At 45.7% G+C, this 21349-nt stretch overlaps 1 protein-coding gene across 1 annotated transcript in view; it reads left to right on the forward strand.

Annotated features, from left to right (window-relative positions):
• LOC147617178 (uncharacterized) overlaps positions 1 to 21349 on the forward strand; it is a 60695-nt gene that overhangs the window by 25775 nt on the left and 13571 nt on the right. The window contains exons 6-8 of the mRNA XM_086776783.1: positions 4714 to 4788; positions 4869 to 4938; positions 5029 to 5130. Of these exons, the coding sequence (XP_086632909.1) occupies positions 4714 to 4788; positions 4869 to 4938; positions 5029 to 5130 (247 nt within the window). The remainder of the gene's footprint in view (positions 1 to 4713; positions 4789 to 4868; positions 4939 to 5028; positions 5131 to 21349) is intronic.

The raw sequence follows: 21349 nt of genomic DNA on the forward strand, positions 1-21349 counted from the left end.
CTTTGTTCCCACCCACCCACCCTTTTTCAAAGTTCTGTTAGAGATGGCCGAGAGGCATGTGAAGATCCTACACTCCCCACGTTCCCGGTGGACCGTCAATTGGACGGGAACAACTACGGCATATGGAAGGTTATGATGGAATCTGTTCTGGAGTCTTACGACCTTACTGATTTCATCGTTGTTGGGGTTCCACAGCCGGAAGTAGAGGAAGGGGGGTAACCGTTGATCCGAAAGGACCAGGAGGCACAGGCACAGATGTGGGATCGTGTCAACGCCAGGGTCCGTTCGTTTATCTTCCTCAACTGCACACCACAGGTAATCAATCATGTAAAGCATATGACGTTGGCCAGAGGTATATGGTAGCATTTGGCTTCTCTTTACAATAGGGTATCGCCCATGAAGAGGATTTCCTTGGAAGTACAGATGCGGGTTATGAGCCTTGCAAAGTCGTTGACGATGCGGGAGCATATTAACAAGCTGCAGGCTCTTCAGCAGGAAGTTCTTCAGGCTGGGAAGGAGATATCGTCAAAGGACATGGCCATAACGTTGCTGTCGCATTTGCCCTCTTAGTACTCAACATTTTACTCGTCTTTGATTATCAATGGCAGGCTAGTACCATCACGTGGGAGGAGCTTGTGCCCATGGTCTTGGACCAGGAGGAATGATTCACGAACCCTCCTCAAGGTGTAGGTTCGGAGGCCTTAACTGGCCAACAGTCGAAAGGCCGTAACACGGGCAAAGGGAAGGCTTCATCGGAGAAGTCTTCTGAGAAGACGTCCGTCGTTGACCGCGAGAAACTAAAGGCAGAGAGGACCTGTAATGATTGTGGCAAGAAAGGCCACTATTGGAGGCAATGTCCCAAGCGGAAGAGCAAGAAGGGTGAAGATTCCGCAACAGCAATCATGAAGACTCCGGCTTTTGTGCACCTGGAGGTGACGAACACCTATGTTTCATTTTCTTCAGGTAGGGAGGAGGTTGGAGGATTCTCCGCAACGGATACTCGGGATTGGATTCTAGACAGTGGTGCTTCCAGGCACATGACTCCTTCCCGTTCAGATTTACAGGACCTCTACAGGTATTCTGGTCACATTCTTACTGGGGATACATCCACTATCCCAGTTCACAGTGAGGGCAGGTTGGAGATAGTTCCCAATGGCAAGAGGGGGGAAGCATTCCTTCCAGGTGTTGTATGTTCCGTCACTTGGTTTTCATCTGTTGTCAGTGCATCAAGTTTGCAAGACTGGCGTACGGGTGGAGTTTGATGAGCATTTTGTTCCTCTCCGGGACAAAGCAACAGGCCAGGTGGTTTGGGAAGGCAGAGTGGAGAATGGAGTTTACAAGCTTTCAGCACTCTCTCTCCAGGTGCTCAGGATTGTGATGAGTGGCAGTCTGGTAATGGCCACTTAAGTGTGGATACGCTGCAGGTGCAGGCTTTTCGGGACCAGATGGTGGATAGCTTGCCTGTTGATGGCAGCAATTAGCAGGAACTTTCCAGTACTGATGTTGGTGGTTCTTGTGTTTGTCAGTCAAAAGAAATTGAACAGGTAACTTATGCTCTGATGTCTCGCAGTATTCGGGACAAAGAAACTCATGTAGATGAGGATGTTCTTTCCACGGGGACCTTTCGGAAAGCCAAGCAGGTGGCAGTTGATTACTTGCAGAAGGAGGTGCATACTCTAGGCTTTGTGGTTCCGGATTCAGAGGGGGGTGGTTGACAGGTTTCAGAAGGCCTTGTGTGGTCTTCAGCAGGTTTCCAGGACTTGGCTTTGCACCGTAACAGGTGTTGATCCTTGTGAGCAGTGTGATGCCTCTTTGACTCGGAAGCAGAATGGTTCATTGATTTGGTTGATGGACACCAGATTGGACAGGAGCTTCCTGATGAGGCAATGATGAGGCAATTGAGCTCATGGTTGCAGATGACTCTTTGGGAGGCAGGATTACGTATCTTGTGGTTTCTGGGGCATGTGAAGGATCATGGACTCTTTTACACAGGAGGGGGATTGATTGATGGAGTCCGACTCCACGGTTGGAGTGACTCAAATTGGGGAGGAGATCCGGACACGAGGAGATCTACTTCAGGCCCAGGAGCAATTTTATGTAGCAGTAAGAGGCAGTCATCTTTTGCCTTGTCATTGACAGAGTCAGAGTACCGGGCTGCTTGTGATGCTGCTTGTGAGGTGGTGAGGTTGCAGAGGTTGTGTTGCAGGATTGGAACCCATGGTCATTCAGAGGCACTTTGTTCGTGAACAGATCGTTTGTTGATGACATCTTGCTAGAGTTCTGTTCGACGGAGGACAGTATGGTGGACCTCTTCACGAAGTCGCTATCTCAGGATTTGCTCAGGCGGCACCCCAGCTCCTTGTGGTTGGTTTCACAACTAGGAGTTGAGAGGGGGTGTTAGAAGTCATCTCGTGTCTTTATGTTGACACCAGGGCCTTTGTTGTGGGTGTGCCCGCCCTTGTAGGTGTTTTCTCATTTTTCCTCACTCCCCGTATTTTTTCCCATTTTTATGTGGCTTGGATGGCAGTCCTGAGCTGGCAGGAGGCTCTATCTTCTAGCCGACTGTACCTACATGTACCCGACCTCAGTTGTGTGCTGGCCGACTTAGGACAATTGGCGACTAGTATATGTGGCTAGTCGTGGAGATTATGAACCTGTCGGCTGCCTTTGCTGCAGGCCGCCGACTGCTGTATGGGGACCATATAAAATGGCCCCACAGCCCTTGCCACATTGTGTATCATTTCGGGATCTTCTTTGTGTATATAGAGCAGAGTTACACGCCTCTCTCTCTCTCTCTCTCTCTCTCTCTCTTGTGCTGTTGTTTTCTGCATTGCATTTGCTCGTGTTCCTAGATCTGGTCATCATCTCTGCTGCGTATTCTGGCAACATGTGCGTGTGCGCTGCACAGCAGGAGTAACCTAACTAGGCTCTGATACCAATTGTGAACTACGCTACAGGTTCTATGCTAAGGGGGATCAAAGAACACCATGGTGGTGTATGTGTGTAGAGAGAGAGAGAGAGAAGCGAGGGAACCAATGCTCTAGAGAGAAAAGTATTGCACAACTCAATGATATGATTAGATTGATAGATATGTTGATACTCACGAAGTACAATGCTTTTGTACTTTGTGATATGTCGATACTCTCGAAGTACAATGCTCTAGAGAGAAAAGTATTGCACGACTCAATGATATGATGAGATTGATATATATGTTGATACTCACGAATTACAATGCTTTTGTAGGCTTGCAGCCTTATCTATTGATCCATACAAATCACACACACTAATAAGCAAGTGCCACATGGCACACTTATCTTATCCACTCATGATTGAGTGTTCACACACTACAGGCACACTTAACCCTTTAGGCGCTGTTCACACACACATACACATATATAAGGGTTGTTCCACACACATGAAGCTCCAAATACCGAACAGTTTACTCATCTTGGCTGAGCTTACCTCTGGTCTTGCCTGTGTGAGCTTTTCGTGTGGAATAAGTTTCAGCCATGGTTCCAATCATACGTTTCATACTGCCATATGTCAGGGAGGATGATAGGTATGATAAGAGTATGATTCAGCTCCTGGTGGAGTTTTGCTCGTGGCCTTAAATTAAAGGCTATATATGCCTGTGGGAGTTGGAACTTAAAAACAGTTAACCATTGAGAATTTGACACTTGAAAGTTGAAACTTGAAGGCTGAAATAAATCAGACATTCAAGAAAGCTTGATAACACAAGCCTGATAACTAGAGTCTAGCATCTAGCAATTTGTTATACAAGAAAACAAAAGAAAATGTCATGTGATATTTCAAGCCACAAACAATCACACCATACATCAATGATGAACGATGACTGATAATACTATGCAAATACATCATACATGTGTCATGACTCATGAATCATGATAATATGATATGAATCAGGCTCATTCCTCCTCATCCTCTTCCTTTGCATGCGAGGGAGATGATGCAACATCATTATCATCTGAGTCATCGTCTGCAAGCTCTTCACTACCAACTTCCACTTGAGCGTTTATGGGCTCTACATCCCCCTTCCCCCATCCTCCTCAGGCTCATGGAGCTCTTGCAAAGCAATCAACCTGTCATCATCTTTCTCCTTGTTGATCATCTACAAAGTCACCTCCATCTTCTTATACCCTCTAGCCTTGATATTTGAGATGGAGAGGAGAAGAAAGTGAAGAGGGGACAAAGAAGAAGAGAAGACGAATAAGTTTTTTTTTTGAAATATCAAATTGGGGGAAATGGCTTTTCATTTGGAAATATATGTTTCGTTTGTTTCATGTTTTGTAGGGACAAAATGGGTTTTCATGTGACTATGATAAGATACCTTCATGGAAGGGGGGCAGGCCCATCTTTAATTTCCATCTTTGTACTAAGTTTAGGTGTCATGATAGTCCCAAAGAGCTTGACCGTAGAAGCGGTAACCATGATGGAGCGGTAGCGGCTCAGTTGTTTTTTTTTTCCGGGAGAGGTTTAATCCATGGTATTGTTCACTGCGCTGGCACCATGTGGTGCTGCAATTATGCTGAACATCTAGTTATGATCTGGCTATCTGATGAGTGTTGATACTGTATTTTCTCATGTGCAATTAACAGGTAGACTTTCTTTGTGCAGAAATCATTTTGCAGTTCCAACATTCTCTCATTTTAGCATCTCCTAACACTGGCTGTGTTTTTTGTATGTATGGTACAGCCCTAAGTTTTCAGAACGCTTGGCCCAACGCATAGAAGCATTGGGTGGTGTTCGGCTGATGTTCCTCACCCACATGTAAGCTTACATAGGCAGTGTCTCTTCTTGTCTTATTTTGATCTTTGCACAGCATAGCTGTTAAGGTTTTATCTGTACAGGGATGATGTTGCAGACCATGCTGCATGGCACAAAAGGTTTGGTTGTGATCGAATTCTGCATAAAGAAGATGTGAGGCTATATCCTCCAATCAATGATCCTTCTGGTTGACCAACTTGAAGCTACCTTTGTTTTGAAGTGTTCTGATGATGTTGTGATCAGGTTAGATCAAACACAACTGATGTGGAGATTAAGCTTGAAGGCACCGGTCCTTGGAAGCTTGGTCCTGAAATCGATTTGGTATACACGCCTGGTCATACAATGGTCCTCTCTCTCTCCCCCTCTCTCTTGCATACATTCACGCAACCACATTCATAGGGTTCTCTAATGGCGCCATGTGTCTTTAAATCAGCCCATCTTGACTTCATGTTTTCTACTAGTTTTTCAGTTTCGATACGTATGTATATACATCCATATGTACACACTTATTTTTCTTTGGAGAGAGTGGCACTTTTTTTTTTTTGTGGAGAGAAACTACTATTTCTATTAGGTCAAATGTACGGAGAGAGACCTCAAAGCAACAAAGGTCTGAGAGAGAGAGAAAGAAAGAAAGAAAGATATATCAAGCGTCTACTAAAGACCCAATAGGCCTATGAGACCAAAGTGATACAATAATGTCCATGGCATATCTCATCATGGAATGGAAAATAAAACAGGAAGAAAACATAAACATAGCTATCTCACTGGGGTGATACAAATCTGGAATACTAAGATTTGTATCACCCCAGTGAGATAGCTATGTTTATGTTTTCTTCCTGTTTTATTTTCCATTCCATGATGAGATATGCCATGGACATTATTGTATCACTTTGGTCTCATAGGCCTATTGGGTCTTTAGTAGACGCTTGATATATCTTTCTTTCTTTCTCTCTCTCTCACGTGGAAAGGTAACTCGATGGCGGTGGAGCATGTCCTAGATCTAGAGCTGATGAGGTGATCGTGGCCGACGGGGGGGGAGTGTCGAGGGCATCGGGCACGCTGGAGTGCAGAGGCTCGGTCCAAGGTAACTCCTCTCGGGCGAGGTAGGTCCAGAGCAGCTCGTGGATGAAAAGATGCAGGGGGAAGAGAGCTTGAGCTCTTGCAAGCACACACACACTCACAAAACCCTAATAGAGAACACACAAGGTGAGAGGCTAAAAATCTTCTTCTTCTTCACTCAACACTCAACACACCATATACAAGATAAGAGTACACATAATATGAAAGGTACTCAACCAATACATACACGGGTTCTCTATAGTGTGAACCCAACTAAATGAGCTGGCGCTATAACTATGCCAGTCTCTAGAATGGCTGTCACACAGCTTGTCATCCCACTGGCCGCATATCACCCATGATCTCACCAACCATGCCAGTGGTGTAAGTGTGGGGCCTATCCCCCAGGCGGGTCATCAGTGTCCACCGCCTCACTAGATGAGCTCGATATCTCAAGAAGCTCTGAATCTGCAGAGCTTCTCTGTACCCAATGCTTTGGTGAAGATGTCAGCTACCTGATCCTGTGTGCTGACATAAACAAGGTCAAGGTCTCCTACCAAGACCTTCTCTCTGATGAAATGGTAGTGGACCTCTATATGCTTCGTACGAGCATGAAATATTGGGTTCCTGGCCAACTGTATACTGCTAATGTTGTCACAGAAAATGACAACTTGTCTATCCACTAATAGACCCAAATCTGCAAGTAGCTTTCTCAACCAAGCTACCTCACATGCTGCCATAGCAGCTCCTCTGTACTCGGCCTCTGTACTAGATAGAGCAACCGTAGGCTGCTTCTTGCTGCTCCAAGTCACAGCAGCACTCCCCAAAGAAAACATGAATCCACTAGTAGATCTCCTATCTGAGATACTACCAGTCCAATCAGCATCTGTGTACCCATGTACACATATCTCTGTCCCAGTCTCATAGAAGAGTCCACAATGCAAAGTAGACCGCACATACCTCAGTATGCGTCTCAATGCATCCAAATGCGGTTTCCGTGGAACCTGCATAAACTGACTCACCAACCCAACAGCATAGCTCAAATCTGGCCTGGTGATCGTCATGTATATCAAACTTCCTACTATGCGTCTATACATAGTAGGATCCTCTAGAATCTCTCCTGAATCTACACTCAACTTGCCATTCTGATCCAATGGCACGGAAATAGGCTTACAGCCTGTCATACCATACTTGGACAACATGTCCAAGCCATACTGTCTTTGCAGTAATCCAATACCATGTGGTGACCTAATCACCTCAATGCCCAAGAAATATCTAAGCTCCCCCAGATCCTTCATCTCGAACTTCTGTCTAAGCAAAGATCTCTGCATCATGGTCCCCTGTAATGATCAAGTCATCTACATAGATGACAACAAGCACAACCCCTCTATCACCATGTCTCACAGACAAGATATTCAGAAATCTTGTCAGACCATGCTCTTGGTGCTTGCTTTAAGCCATACAAGGCTTTCTTCAACCTGCAAACATGCTCGGGGTGACTCACATCCTCATAACCAGGTGGCTGCAACATATACACCTCTTCTTGCAAATCCCCATGCAAGAATGCATTCTTTACATCCATCTGATGTAAAGACCATTGCTTTGACGCAGCCACTGCTATCACAACTCTCACTGTTGCCAACTTGGCAACTGGGCTGAAAGTTTCCTCATAATCAATGCCATATGTCTGCGCATACTTTGGCTACCAACCTAGCCTTATACCTGTTTATGCTTCCATCACTGTTATGTTTTACTTTGTACACCCACTTGCATCCAATGGCTTTCTTGCCTTTAGGCAATTGCACTAAGTCCCAAGTTTCATTTCCATATAGTGCATTCATCTCCTCATCCATAGCTTTCTCCCAACACACATTTCCAACAGCCTCATCAATGCATGTGGGCTCAACAACCTGCACAACCTTTGCCATATATGCATAGTGATGTGCCACATAACCATCATAGGTAAATCTCTGCACAGGATTTTTCACTCTCCCAGATCTTCGCAGCTTTTCATTCATGGCTTCCACTGCTTGAGGATGCATAGTTGTTCTGCTGCACTTTCCCATTTTGCATGTCAGCCTGCTTCTTATAACATTCTGCCTGCACATGTCCAGGCTTACCACAATAAAAGCATTCACGTGCATCATTATATTGCCTTTGCCAATTTCCACGTCCTCTTTGACTCCCCCTGCCTCTGAATTTGCCTCTTCCACCTGTGTGTTGTTGATGTTGTTGTTGTGTATTCTGGGACTGTTGTTGTTGTTGCTGCTGGCCATAATTCTGATTACCTATTCGGCCACCTCCTTGACCGCGTCTATGGCCTCCTCTACCTCGTCCTCTACCTGAACTTGTGTAGAAGGCCTGTTGCTCTGAACTGTTTTTGTTTTGTGAAGACTGTTGGTCTTCACCCAAGCTCTTCTCTTCTATAATCAGCATAGACACCAAATCTGTAAAGTTGGGAATGTTTTCCCGAGTCTGAATAGACGTCTTAAACACCTTGTATTGTGGCCTGAGACCACGTAGACAAACTTCCACCTTAACATCATCATCTACTGACACACCAATAGATGCAAGGGATTCCACAATGCCCTTTATCTTCAATGCATAGTCATCCACAGACATGCTCTTTTTCTCCACAGTATAAAGTTTATTCTTCAACTGTATCTTACGTGCCTTGGTATTTGTTTCATAGAGTTTTACCAAGGTGTCCCACGCCTCCTTGGGGGACTTGGCATCCTGAATGTGCCCAATCATGGTGTCCTGTATACTGATGGAGAGCCAATACATAACCTTTCTGGCTCCTTGGTTCCAATCTTTAAACTCTTTCACATCTGCAGCAGTCGGATTTATGTCCGGTATCTCCGGTGCCTCTTCATGCTCACCTTCTATGTAGTCCCAATAGCCCTTTCCCATCAGGAAATTCATCAACCTGAACCTCTAAGCATGGAAGTTGTTCTTATCAAGCTTCTCTGCCACAATCTGGGTTATGCCATCATTTGACATCTTGCCAGACACACAATTTTACCAGAAACAGCACTGTGGTTTGTCCTACACAAACTGCCGTCTTTTCTGTAGCGGTACTATAGTACTCTCAACTGTCACAACCATAGTTGCCAGGCGTTTCAGAAACGGCAGGTATGAAACGGGTTTCATACGTTTTGAAACGTTTCATAAAAGGTAAGAAACGGGTACAAAAAGGTTTCATACAAAATAGAAAAAACCTGTATATTTTTTACTTGAAATATACAAAAGAAAAAACTGTTGACATAACTTATAAGAGACCACATTGAATTCATTTCAATAAAAACAAAATACATGTAAGATATGATGATATCACAAATCACGTGGGTGATCACTGATGACTAAACAGAAATCAAAAGGATCACCACGTGGGTGATGAGTCATGACTCAAAATCCAAGATCAAAATAAATAACATGTCCAAAGTTCAAACTAAATAACATGTCCAAATAAAATGATACTGGCAGCTGCTAGCTACTAGCTGCATCCTCATGCTCATCCTCATCTGCATCTTCTGCCTCTGCAGCCTCACTCTCAAGGTCACTGCCGGTAGCCGAGTCCTCAAATGCCTCATCCTCTAGAGGTGCAAGTGCACCACTAGTACTAGCCTCTCGAGAAGATCGTGTAGTGCGAGCCAGAGCCATGATCTCCTCATAGAGCATAGAATAGATGTCTCTCTCCTCCTGAGGAATGTCGGGAATCTCCATATCATCCTCGAGCTTTCTCATAAGCTGTATATCACCTCCCACTCCCACCAACTTGGTAATGTACTTGACCCATCCTGACTCTAGCTCCTCATTGAGGTATTGCTCCTCATTCCTCCAAAGGGGATGCAAAATATGCATGATGTATGAAAGGAAACGTTTTTTAAGGTTTTTAAAATATACATGATGTATGAAACGCGTTTCATACAGGACAAACGTTTCTATGCAATTGTGGTCACAACCAATGACTTTAATATGCATACATACACCCAATGGCAACTGTTGACCTCTTTGCAGCACCCACAGTGTCTACACAGCCAATCTGTCTTCCTGCAGTTCTTAAAACAGAGTTCTGCAGAGAATCGATGACTTACCCGCAGTGCTTGAAATCGCCTGCTTTCTGAAAAACGGAGGTCCAGACGCGCCCGAAACGCGTTTTCGGCAGGAAAAATTGGGTCCGATAGGACAAAATAGTTGCCCTATAGCTTTACTCCCACGAAGAAAGCTCCTCAATCAGAGATCGTTTGCCGGTGCCTCCCGTAGAGCTCCCGACAAGGGTGTAGTCACCAACACAAATAGGGAAGAGTAGTTGAAGCTCTTACCCTCGTACTGCTTCCTGTGGTTCTCTTGCTTGCAGCTCAGCCCTTAGCACGAACGAGGCTCTGATACCATGAAAAGATGCAGGGGGAAGAGAGCTTGAGCTCTTGCAAGCACACACACTCACAAAACCCTAATAGAGAACACACAAGGTGAGAGGCTGAAAATCTTCTTCTTCTTCACTCAACACTCAACACACCATATACAAGATAAGAGTACACATAATATGAAAGGTACTCAACCAATACATACACGGGTTCTCTATAGTGTGAACCCAACTAAGTGAGCTGGCGCTAAAACTATGCCAGTCTCTAGAATGACTGTCACACAGCCTGTCATCCCACTGGCCGCATATCACCCATGATCTCACCAACCATGCCAGTGGTGTAAGTGTGGGGTCTATCCCCCAGGTGGGTCATCAATGTCCACCGCCTCACTAGATGAGCTCGATATCTCAACAGTGGAGGGTCCACAAGATCCACTATGTCGGTTCCTCCACCTTCTGGGTCCGGAAGAAACTGGTGATGGTTGGCTGGCGAGGGAGGGGGCGGGGTGGCTTGGGCCAAGGCTCTCTCAAGAAGGTGTCCCTGTGTCTGCGGAGCTCAAGCAGGAAGAGGCCCAGGCAACATTGGTCCTGGAAGTCAATGATCCTGGAGAGTGGACCGAATCCCTCACGAAATAGACAATGAAACCTCCCACAGATCTCATAGTGAAAACTACTGTTTCTATTAGGTCAAATGTACAAAGAGAGGACTCCTCAAAGCAATAGAGGTCTCACAGATGTTGAAAAACTAAAAACATTGGAAAAAAAATTCCAAACTTAACAGAGACTGATCTAACTGTTGTAGATGATAGCAATCATGTAGAGATTGTCGCAACGATAGACGGAAATATTGATACTTGTCAATTAGGGTCGACTGAAAACCAGTTGTGTCTAGAGAGCCCAAATTCGCATCCATTGGAAAAATTGAGCCATGTGTGCAAATCTCTGCCAATAGTTGTCATATATCCAAAAATGCCGAGAGAAATGTGCACTGGAAAATATGGCATTCAAGCATCTAGATAAATGATGCAGGAAATCCTGTGTCAAGGTAGCACCACAACAAGTGATGAATGTTCTCATTCAAGGAAGAACATCTTGGACAATGAGCAGAAGCAATCTTTCTTTTTGCCAAAATGCTACCAACAAGAAGTACTCCTACAATGCATCGCCAAAAGAAGACTCCCTGTTTGAGATAACTTGCTTTTTCATAGCCTCTACAAAGTCTTTTTTCCACCATATCGCGGTTTTGCTCATATTCCATAGCATATTTCCATGCTCCAAAAATCAAGGTGGTGGTATAATCAATTGGTAGGTCCTTGCTGCTGTGATATGTAGAAAAGGAAATTTCACAGAAACAAAGGTAAATTTCACAGAAACAAAGGTCTCCTCTTTATGGAATATCCAATCTTCTAGTCTATCTTGGCCAGGGTCCAGGACGACATTGTGGAAGGAGGGTTGTAATTGTGTTTGGATTTTGTGCCATGTAGGCCTGTAATGCCATACAACCTCCATGGTCTTTGACATAAAGCTGGAAATCTGTTGTTTTGACCATATTAAAAGCGGCAAGAAGAACTAAATGTAATCCATAAGAATGGGCTACACAATGTTGGGGTAAAGGCGTTATGCCCACCCTTATAGTGTGTACAAGCCCATAAGTTATAGTACATAGTACACTTAGTACTTTTAATGTACTAAGTGCACTATGTGTACTAGTGCAATATACATGTGTGATAGGGGAGTCACACACTCATGCTTTTCATGAGTTGACTTATCCCCACAACTCTCTCTCTCTCTCTCCCTTGCTTCTCTGTGTATGTCTCCCATGAATGAACTCTAAACCCTAATTCAGGTTTCTCCCCATCAACTGGTATCAGAGCCATTCGGTGCAAGCAGATTCTTCCCCTGGTCCCTTGTTGTCTTCAGAGTCTCCAGTCAAGCAAGAAGAGCACTGTGTGTGGTCGTTGAGACAGCAGGTCTTTGAAGTGCAAGGAGTCAACGTGCTGGGCGCAGTCTGTATGTAATTTGGGCAGCGACTATGTGATGGCAGCGCAAGTGTGCAGCCAACCGCTGCCGTCGACCATCAGCCATGAGGAGTAGCCGCAGCATCAACTGGTCGTAAGCGTGGAAGGAGTGTAAGTCTAGGCGTAAGTTGAGCGAAGGCAACGAGCGAAGCGTGAGCAGAGGCTGCGTCAACAATAGGCGCTAGGCGAATAGGCTGCGAAGTCGACTGTGAAGGCGTCGGCTGGCGTCGGCTGGCGCTATTCGAAACGCAGGCGAAGGCGCATCGTAGCGAACCCGAACCCGGCGTCAACAAGCAAAACACGTCACTTTTTTTTTTTTTTTTTTAATTAAGCGCCGTGTGTCCGTGTGAAGGAGGAAGACTCCATTGCTTCTGTCCATGAAGCTGCTCGCCTTCTTTGACATGGTGCGCTGAAGCTACGAAGCAGAGAAGGAAGACCTCTTTTTTTTTTGGAATCTCTTGAGGCTCTGCAGAAAAGGGGAAACCAGGAGTTTGTCACCCAGCCGTCCCTACCTGCACAGCTGCAGGAGCATCAGCATCAGCATCAAGCATCAGCACCAAATTCGCCTGCAAATCAAATCAAAAAAAAAATCAGAAATTTCAGAGGTATTTTTGCTTCAATTTTGCGAATTTCTTATCAATTCAAGCAATTGAGCAGGTACAGGTGCCCAATTGCTCAATTTTTTGAGCAAAATTGGCAAAATTGGGTGACATTGGTCACAATCAGGCTAAATTTGCAGGAAATTGGTCAAATCAGGATCAATTTGCAGGAAATTGGATGTCGAAATTTGGGGCTTTTGATGTAATTGTGCAATTAAGCACTCATACATGCTGTATGATGTGAAAAATCGCACATTTGGGCAAAATTGCAGCAAATTGCAGTGCAAATCAAGGGGCTTTTGTGCCGATTGAGTTGATTTGCATGCAGGCAATCGCATTTGATGCTGTGGATAATGTGTTGATGCCTTACAAGCACTCAATGTGCCTGTAAATCAAGGGGCTTTCATGTATTTGATGTATATGTGGCCAGGGGAAAGCATCGTGAACACTCTGGATGCCTTCATGTGCGTCAATGTACCATGTATGATCAGAAATTGATCTTAAATCAAGGAGCTTTTCAAGTTTTCATGAATGATCCAAAAGAAAAGGGAAAAGGCAAAGACAAAGACAAGGATGAAGCCAAAGATGTAAAGCCAAAGGGCAAAAGTGGAGTCAAGATTGAAGAAATCAATGTGTCACGTGCAGGTGGCAGTGAGGATGAGGTCCTATTTACTTCTTCACTTGATGCCCATTCACTTCTTACAGGTGGTCATGGTATGCATTCATGGATCATTGATTCAGGTGCCTCCTTTCATGTCACAGGTTGCAGAGACTTGTTTGTCAGGTACACTGCTGGCAATGAAGGAGTGGTTTATTTGGGTGATAACCATGCATGCAAGATACTTGGCAGAGGTGATGTGAGGCTTGTATTTTCAGATGGCTCACAGCTTATGCTCCATGATGTCAGGCATGTGCCTGAGATCAAGAAGAATCTGCTTTCTACTGGACAGCTTGATGATGCTGATTATGTTACCACATTTGGTCGTGGAAAGTGGAAAATTAGTAAGGGCTCACTGGTTGTTGCCAGAGGCTCTAAGGTGGACACTCTTTATTTTATGCATGCAGGTGTTTGTCACCATGCTAATGTAAATGCAACCGAGCTGCCGGAAATCTCTATGTGGCATAGCCGGTTGGGACACATGAGTGTCAAGGGAATGGAGCAATTGTCTCGTTTGGGTTACTTGCCTTCTCTAAAGTTTTCAAGTTTTCAGTTTTGTGAGCATTGTATATATGGTAGGCAACTACAGTGCCCCCACAAGAAAGCTCTTGGACAGAAAGATGCTCAGTTAGAGCTTGTGCATACAGATGTATGTGAGATGCCTCAGCTTTCTTTGGGAGGGGCAAAATATTTTGTGTCTTTTATAGATGATGCCACACGCAAGGTGTGGGTTTATCCTCTTCGTTTGAAGAGTGATACATTCTCAGTGTTTGAGAAGTTTGTTGCTCTTGTTGAGAATCAAACTGGCAAAACACTGAAGGCTTGGCGTTCCGACAATGGTGGAGAGTATACGTCCAAACAGTTTCAGGACTTTTGTGATGCTAAAGGCATCAAGAGGGAGCTCTCTACTCCTTATGATCCTCCACAAAACGGGACAGCAGAGAGGATGAACAGGACCATACAGGAGAAGGTCCGTTCTATGTTGTCACATGCTGCATTACCTCATGGTTTTTGGGCTGAAGCTGTTATGACAGCCGTTCACCTTATAAACAGGTCACCTAACACGAGGCTTGGTGGGAAAGTGCCAGAAGAAGTATGGACAGGGAAGCCTCCGTCATACAAGCACTTGAGAGTGTTTGGTTGCGTTGCGTACGTGCACATACGCAGGGAAATGCGCATCAAACTTGATCCTAAGTCTCATAAATGCATATTCCTAGGATATGGTGACAGAGGTGAAATGGGGTATAGACTTTGGGATCCCATAAATAGAAAGATCATACGCAGCAATGATGTCATTTTTGATGAAACATGCATGTATAAGGAGCCTGCAAGGCAACAGGAGCCTGGCAGAGTCATCTTTGATGATGATGGACATCATGGACAACAACAAAGGGCTGTAAATCAGCCATTACAGCAGGAAAACCAGCCCTTAAATGGTGCTGAAAATGGTCCAAATGGACAGCCAGAGATGGCAGAAGATATCCCTATGGATATACCACAGTTAGAGGAGATACCGGGCATTATATTTCAGCCTTATGGCATGGAACAGGAGCCACCAATGGGTGATATGCAGGCTGGACAGCAACCTGCAAATGATGGTCATTGGGTACGGAGGTCCACTAGACCCTCCAGAGTCCCTGACAGGTTTGTTCCAGGGGTTGACTACTTGATGCTCACTGACTGTGGGGAGCCCTCATGTTATAAGGAGGCTTTACAGAGGGCAGACAAAGCTCTATGGGAACGTGCCATGAAGTCAGAGATGGATTCTCTGCACAAAAATGGAACATGGAAGTTGGTGCCTTTGCCTGCAGGCAAGAAGGTTTTGCCATGCAAGTGGGTATACAGGCTCAAAGTTGCACCAGATGCAAAGCCAAGATACAAAGCCAGGTTAGTGGCTAAGGGCTTCAAGCAGGAATATGGTGTGGACTTTGATGAGATCTTCTCTCCAGTGGTCAAAATGACCACACTTAGAGCTGTGTTAGCTTTGGTTGCACATGATGATCTGGACTTGATTCAGATGGATGTGAAGACTGCTTTTCTTCACGGTGATCTCCATGAGGAGATATATATGCAGCAGCCAGAGGGTTATGCAGTAAGTGGAAAAGAGAAGCTTGTATGCAAGCTGAAAAAGAGTCTTTATGGGCTCAAACAGGCACCAAGAGAATGGTATCATAAATTTGATACATTCATGAAAACTCAGAAATTCAGGAGAAGTGACATAGATCACTGCTTGTACACCAAGAAAGCTTTGGATGGCAGTCTCTTGATTCTCATTTTGTATGTTGATGATATGTTGATTGCCGGGAAATCTCGTAAAGAGATGGATGCTTTGAAGAAGAGGCTGCATGAAACCTTTGATATGAAGGATTTGGGTGATGCAAATCACATCTTGGGTATGCGGATACTTCGGGACAGAAATCAGCATGTGTTGTATTTGTCTCAGAAGGAATACATTGGCAAAGTCTTGCAGAGGTTCAATATGGACGGGGGGAAGAAAGCTAGTACTCCTTTGCCTCCATATGTGAAACTCAGTGCTATGGACAGCCCACAGTCAGATAGAGACAGGGCTGATATGGCCAAGATTCCGTATGCTTCAGCTTGTGGCAGTCTCATGTATGCCATGGTTGCTACTAGACCGGACATTTCATTTGCAGTGGGAGTGGTTTCTAGATACATGGCCAACCCTGGCAAGAAGCATTGGGAAGCAGTGAAAGGTGTCATGAGATACCTGAAGGGCACACAGGATTTGTGCATTTGCTTTGGCAAACAGGATGCATTAGTGCATGGTTACACGGATTCGGATTATGCCGGTCATCCAGATAACCGGAAGTCTACTACCGGTTATGTATTTACATTCACAGGAGGTGCTGTGTCATGGATATCCAGGATGCAAAAGTGCATTGCCTTATCTACTACAGAGGCCGAGTATATTGCAGCCACAGAGGCTTGCAAGGAGGCATTATGGCTATCTCGGTTAGTGGTTGATTTGGGTTATACAGGGGATATTCCATTGTTGCATTGTGACAGTCAGAGTGCCATTCAGTTGGCAAAGAACCCTGTTTTTCATGCAAAGACGAAGCATGTGGATGTGAAGTATCACTTCATCAGAGAGGTGATAGAGAACAAGCAAATTCAGCTTGTTAAGATTCATACGGATGACAACCCGGCTGATCTGTTGACGAAGAGTTTGCCTCCGGAGCGGTTTGCTCATTGCAGACACTTGATGGGCATTGGATGAGGCCAGTTTCAGCCTTGATATGGCCTTGTATATTATCATGTACATGCTGATTTTTTCTTTTCCTTTACTTAAGGGCACTTTGCCGTTAAGTGGGAGGTTGTTGGGGTAAAGGCGTTATGCCCACCCTTATAGTGTGTACAAGCCCATAAGTTATAGTACATAGTACACTTAGTACTTTTAATGTACTAAGTGCACTATGTGTACTAGTGCAATATACATGTGTGATAGGGGAGTCACACACTCATGCTTTTCATGAGTTGACTTATCCCCACAACTCTCTCTCTCTCTCTCCCTTGCTTCTCTGTGTATGTCTCCCATGAATGAACTCTAAACCCTAATTCAGGTTTCTCCCCATCACACAATTCTGAGTCGCACATGAAGACGCTAAGTAGATGGATAAACTCACTAATACTGGGCAGTTACATGGGTTGCAATTACCAAATGGGTGTGCTTTGGTTGCTCAAGCTTATGTTGATGACTCTATTTTCTTCCCTAAGAATACACCATATGATCTTAAAGTACTTATGCAAGCTCTTGAGCTCTTTGGAGAGGCAGCAGGCTTGTTTATAAATTTCAGAAAATCAAAAATTACTATCACTGAAGGAGATGGATTGGCATAGCATTTTATGGCCAGGACAGATTATTTAGCACACTGACATTGTTCGACACCTTGGATATCCACTAGGCTGGAATATGTCTCTCCGAACTACTACTGACTGGGTCATGTAGAGACTGCAAGCCAAATTGGATTACTGGCACATATATAGAGCAACAAAGGATAAGTGGGGATTGCATACAATAAAACACTTAAGAGGCAACCTTGTCTAACAGATTTCCCCAATACCCATTGAGAGGAGAATCCTTTCCCCAGTATACAGTGTGCCATACTGTCTTCATAAAGCCAGTAAATAACATTAGACAATTTTTGCCCAAACCCAAGCTTCGTCATGATTGCAGCAATGTAATCCCATTGAACAGTGTCTAATGCCTTTGCTACATTAACTTGTAGCAATAACAGATCCTGCTCTATATATTTTGCATATTCTATCCCCACATAGGCATTACAGATATTATCAGTGATCTCTTAGCTAGGAACAAAGCCATATTGTGTAGGATCGAGGCCTCTATTCAAAATCTTTTTGAGTCTGTTATTTTGGTGATCATTTTATAGATTGTTGGCATCAAAGTAATGGGTCACCAATCAGATTAATTTTGACATAGCTATTTTTTGGACACGAGTTTGACAAGCCCCTCTTGCCAAGAGGATGGCATAATTCCTTGCAACCATGATTGATTGATCATAAGCAACAGGGTATGCTCAAGTATTTCCCAAAATTGGAGAAAGAATGCAGCAGTCAAACCGTCCCAACTTGGAGATTTCCATCGGCCTAAAGATTTAATAGCACCACCGAGCTCTAAAGCTGAAAAAGGAAGTTCAAGGTCTCTTGCTTCCTATGCATCCATAATTGACACTACCTCAGAGAGGAGCTCAAGGCGAGCACTAGAAACACTAGCAGACCCAAGTTATGTTACGGACAGGCTTGTGGGAAAGTCAACACAAATCCTTCATCTGTTATGACATCGGCCACGGTGTTAACTCCAATGGAAGCCATAAAGCATGCCTTTCGTGGTTCCTATTACTGCAAGTGGTTGAGGAAACACCGAAGACCAATGAGTGCTTTCCAATCAAAGAGAATTTCTAGCCAGTGCATCGCTACCATGCTACCAAATAGAAGACAAGACTAATTTCCAATCACGGAGAAGGGAAGATGCAAAAGGGCATCCCAGGATTTTTCCTTCAAATTCCCAATTTCCATAAGCTCTAGTCTTGATAGAAGCACACATGTCTACAAGCATTATGACCCATGGTTGCCGAAGTTGAAAAAAAGTGAAAATCATGGTGGCCTTTCTTTCCAAGAGATGATAATACAAATCAAGTATATTTAGTCCACCATGCATTTTAGGTGTGCAGACCAAAGATCGTCTCAGAAAACGCAGCGCTCTCATATGATGCTTGGTTTTCCACAACAATTCCAAGGTATCAGACATAAAAGTATCAATATCAGTTTTACGCCAAATCAGCAACGGCAAGTAAAATTGCACATAGGCCATAATGATCAATTGAACAATTATGAGATGCATATGTAAAGGCCATGTAAAATTAAAGCTTCCAATATGCTAGCTTGGCCTTTAATTTGTTCAATACCCAATGAATGGCATCCTGCGTAGACATATACCATGCCAATGGATATCCCAAATGTCTAATGAGGTGGTCTGGTAAATAATTTTTCCTCACCATAACAGTGCATGCCAGTCACAAGAAGTCAACGGAAGCAGTTTAGACTTAGAAAAGTTGATTTAAAGTCCAACTACTTTACCAAATAATTCCAAAGTTCTCATGTGCACTGACCTTGCTCGCTGAAGCTCCCGCCCCCCCCCCTCCCTGCTCGCGCTACCTGCACACCTGCGCCCCCCGCCTACCTGCCTGCTCGTCCCCTCGTGCCTCGCGCCTCCCCTTGCCCCCCCCCCCCCCCCCCCCCCCGCCTGCCTTCGCTTCTGCGCCCCCCTCCCTCGCTGCGCTGCCCGCCGCCCCTCCTACTGCCCCCCCCCCCCCCCCCCCGCCTGCCTTCGCTACTGCGCCCCCCTCCCTCGCTGCACTGCCCGCCGCCCCTCCTCGCCTTCGCGGCCCCCCTTCTTTCGCGCCCACCTCCCCTCTACAGCGCCCCGACCCCCCCCTCCGCCAGCTCTATCTCCACCCCACCCCTCTTGCGCGCAGCACCCCCCCCCCCCCCCGCCGCCCCCCCCCCCAGGACTTCTCCTTCGCCGCTTCACCCCCCCCCCCCTCCCTTTTCTTGCTGACTTCCGCCCCCAGGGGGTTTTTTTTTCCTTTTTCTACGGCCTTCGTCTTTCACCTCTCGGTGTGCAGCTCGGTTCTTGCAGGATTTCCGCTTTCACCTCGCCTTCGCCATAGCTTCAGACTCTGATGGAGGCTCCTCCCGCCCCGCCTCAAAGGGACTCATCAGCAGCCCCCTCGCCCGCCCCTGAGGACACCCCCATCAGGCTTTCTCTTTCGCCAGAAGAGGAAGCGAGCCTCACCGCAGAGGTGGAACGCCTTCAGGCTCATTCCACCATCTGCCGTATAGTCGACACTCGCCCCAGCATCGGCACTCGCCCCAGCATCGTTTGTGCATTCTAAAAGAAATATTTTTATCTACTCCATGTACATATTCACTTATGAATATGCATGGATATCATTGATATTAATTATTGAAATTAATTTCTATGCATGGAAAGATGCATAATGGAAACGTTTTATTATAAAAGTGTTATTTTCATTAGATTTAATTTCTATGCATGGAAAGATGCATAATAGGAATTTTTTTTATTATAAAAGAGTTATTTTTATTAGATTTAATTTTCATGCATGGAAAGATGCATAATACAAAATTTTATTATTATAAAAGTGTTATTTTAATTAGATTTAATTTCTATGCATGGAAAGATGCATTATAGAAATTTTTTTATTATAAAAGTGTTATTTTCATTAGCGGGATCTTCTCCAGGCCCGCCTTCTTGCAGATGTGGGCAAGATCCTGGACGTACAGCTACTGGGCCGTGGACATTACCAAATCGAGTTCGAGACCGCCCAGAGCGTGGCCAAGGTCCTTGCCATGAGTCCCCTTGACATCAGGGGTGCTCGGGCTTTCTTCAAACCTTGGCAGCATGGCTTTGACCCAGCAACGGCTGAGCAGGGAGAGCGCCTTTTTCATGTTACATTTTGCTTCCTTGGACTCCGCCGGGAGTATCTTCCGCTCCTCTCTAGGCTAGGAGCATTGGTGGGCTCGGTACTAGAGACTGGCCCCACAGCAGCTTCAGTGGTGGCCAGAGCAGCTGGGCTACCATCGGTCAGAGTTTTGGTGTCTGACATCTCCTCCCTTCCTAAGGTCATTCAGCTACCTAGGATAGGGGGGGATGGATTGATCAGAGAGTGGAGTTCTTGGGGCTCCCAAACCAGTGCTTCATTTGCAGACAGGTCGGTCATCTGGCCAAGGCCTGCCCTCGCAGGAGACCCCGACCCTCACCACAGCAGCAGGCCCCTGATGGCCCGCCCACAGATGCGGCTCGGCAGGCTACCTCCGAGACACCTGCTCAGGCCACAGAGACCTCGGAGTGTGGGCGCCGCCGAGGGAGACAGCCACAGCAGCACGCCCAGAGACCGCTGCAGCAGCAGCCACAGTCTCAGCCTCACTAGGTTCCCGTGAGGAACAGCTTTGCTCCCCTCCAGGAGGAGACCCCTGCGTAGACGACTGAGAACCAGGAGATGCCAGCACCCCCTCCTTCACCCCCCCCACCCCCGTCCCCTCCCACCGCCTCGCTTCCACCTTCGCCTCCTCCCGTCCCCGCTCCGGTTTCGGCAGCGGCTCCCTCTCCACCCCCCTCGCCCCCCCCTCCTTCCCCCCCGCCCGCCTCACCTTCCCGGGAGGCCCTGGCAGTCCCCTGGCATTCTCCTGCAGTCCGGAGGGCACTGAGCATTGACCTCGCTCGAGCACCACAGAGGAGGCCTACCATGCCGATTCGGGCTTCACGGATATCATCTATCTGCAATCGGCTGAGTCGCCTCGGCATTAG

Source organism: Cibotium barometz, chromosome 37 (assembly GCF_041138505.1).
Source record: "Cibotium barometz isolate CiBa-2024 chromosome 37, ASM4113850v1, whole genome shotgun sequence".
NCBI lineage: Eukaryota > Viridiplantae > Streptophyta > Polypodiopsida > Cyatheales > Cibotiaceae > Cibotium > Cibotium barometz.